General features: G+C 57.8%; 1 protein-coding gene across 1 annotated transcript; it reads left to right on the top strand.

Moving 5' to 3' along the window:
* The first annotated feature begins 239 nt into the window (after window positions 1–239).
* On the top strand, window positions 240–1223 carry MRGPRX2 (MAS related GPR family member X2). Its single transcript, XM_077112268.1, has one exon. It carries the CDS (start codon window positions 240–242, stop codon window positions 1221–1223), a length of 984 nt encoding a protein of 327 aa, XP_076968383.1.
* The last annotated feature ends 249 nt before the right edge of the window (window positions 1224–1472 follow it).

Below are 1472 nucleotides of genomic sequence, written 5' to 3'. Positions count from 1 at the left end.
GAATCAGCAAGAACTCAGTTTGAATCCAGGTTCCACGACATCCCCAGTTTGAATCCAGGTTCCACGACATCCCCGCCTTTGATAACTTCTTTATTCTCTGCAGGCCTCCAATTCCCTCCCCCATGGAAATGGGAACAGTAACACCCACCTAGCAGGATGGTCACGAGAATCAGTGAGCATACAGCAGATGCTCAGCTCTTGTTTGTCTTCCCAGGGGCACCTGTGGCAGATTTCTGAGCATGGATCCAACCAGCCCACCCTGGGGGACAGAATTCACAGTGTGGAATGGAAGTGTGGAGGCCTCTCCTGAACCGTGTTTCTTTCTTAACCCGGCCCTGTGCTTGCTGACGGTGATCATAGCCCTCGGAGGGCTGGTGGGGAATGGCGTTGTGCTCTGGCTCCTGGGCTTCCGCCTGCGGAGAAACGCCTTTTCTGTCTACGTCTTCAACCTGGCCGGTGCTGACTTCCTCTTCCTCTGCTGCCAGGTTATCCAGTCCTTGAGTTTAAGCATCGACTATTATCAGTCCCTCTGCAACATGCCCCCGCCCTTCTTCGAAGCGGTGCTGTGCTTTGCCTACATCGCGGGGCTGGGCCTCCTCAGCGCCCTGAGCGGCGAGCGCTGCCTGTGCGTCCTGTGCCCCATCTGGTACCGCTGCAGGCGCCCGAGACACATGTCGTCAGTCGTGTGTGCCCTGCTCTGGGTGCTGTCCCTGCTGCTGAGCGCCCTGGAAGGGAACTACTGCGGCTTTCTGCTTGCGGACTTCAAGTACGGGTGGTGTCAGACATTAGACTTCATCACGACGGCATGGCTGATTTTCATCTTCTTGGTTCTCTGCGGGTCCAGCCTGGCCCTGCTGTCCAGGGTCATGGGTGGCTCCCGGCCGACGCAGCTGACCAGGCTGTACGTGACCATCCTGCTCACGGTGCTGGTCTTCCTCCTCTGCGGCCTGCCCTACGGCATCCAGTTCTTCCTGGTGTTCTGGATTCAGCAGGACTTCCCGACATTCTCTTCCTACTTCCCCGCTGGGCTTGTTCTGTCCTGTGTGAACAGCTGCGCCAACCCCATCATCTACTTCTTCGTCGGCTCCTTTAGGCAGCGGCGGCTGCGACAGACCTTCAGGTTGGTTCTGCAGAGGGCGCTGCAGGACATTCCTGAGCCGGCTGAGAGCGGGGCCAGCCTTCCTCGGGAAAACGTGGAGATGTCAGGAAGCAGTGTGGCGTAGTGCTGAGAGCCTCCGCTTCCAGGCAGGAGGAGGTGGCTTTGAAAGCCACCTTTGCCCCCTCTCACACTGAGGGATGTTCTTGGCCCTTCTCAGCCTCATGCCTCTGATCTTAAAATGGGGAGGGATGACAATGCACCTCCTTGCAGAGGTTAAGTATGACAATGCCTGCTTAACGCTGACTGCCGAGTGCAGGGGCCACCTTACCCAGGGGACTTCTCTTCGCCATGTGAACCTCACCAACACCGGGAC

The sequence above is a fragment of the Tamandua tetradactyla genome, chromosome 8 (assembly GCF_023851605.1).
Source record: "Tamandua tetradactyla isolate mTamTet1 chromosome 8, mTamTet1.pri, whole genome shotgun sequence".
Lineage (NCBI taxonomy): Eukaryota > Metazoa > Chordata > Mammalia > Pilosa > Myrmecophagidae > Tamandua > Tamandua tetradactyla.
Note: the sequence above shows the minus strand (reverse complement) of the source record. Positions and strands in the feature narration are given on the sequence as shown.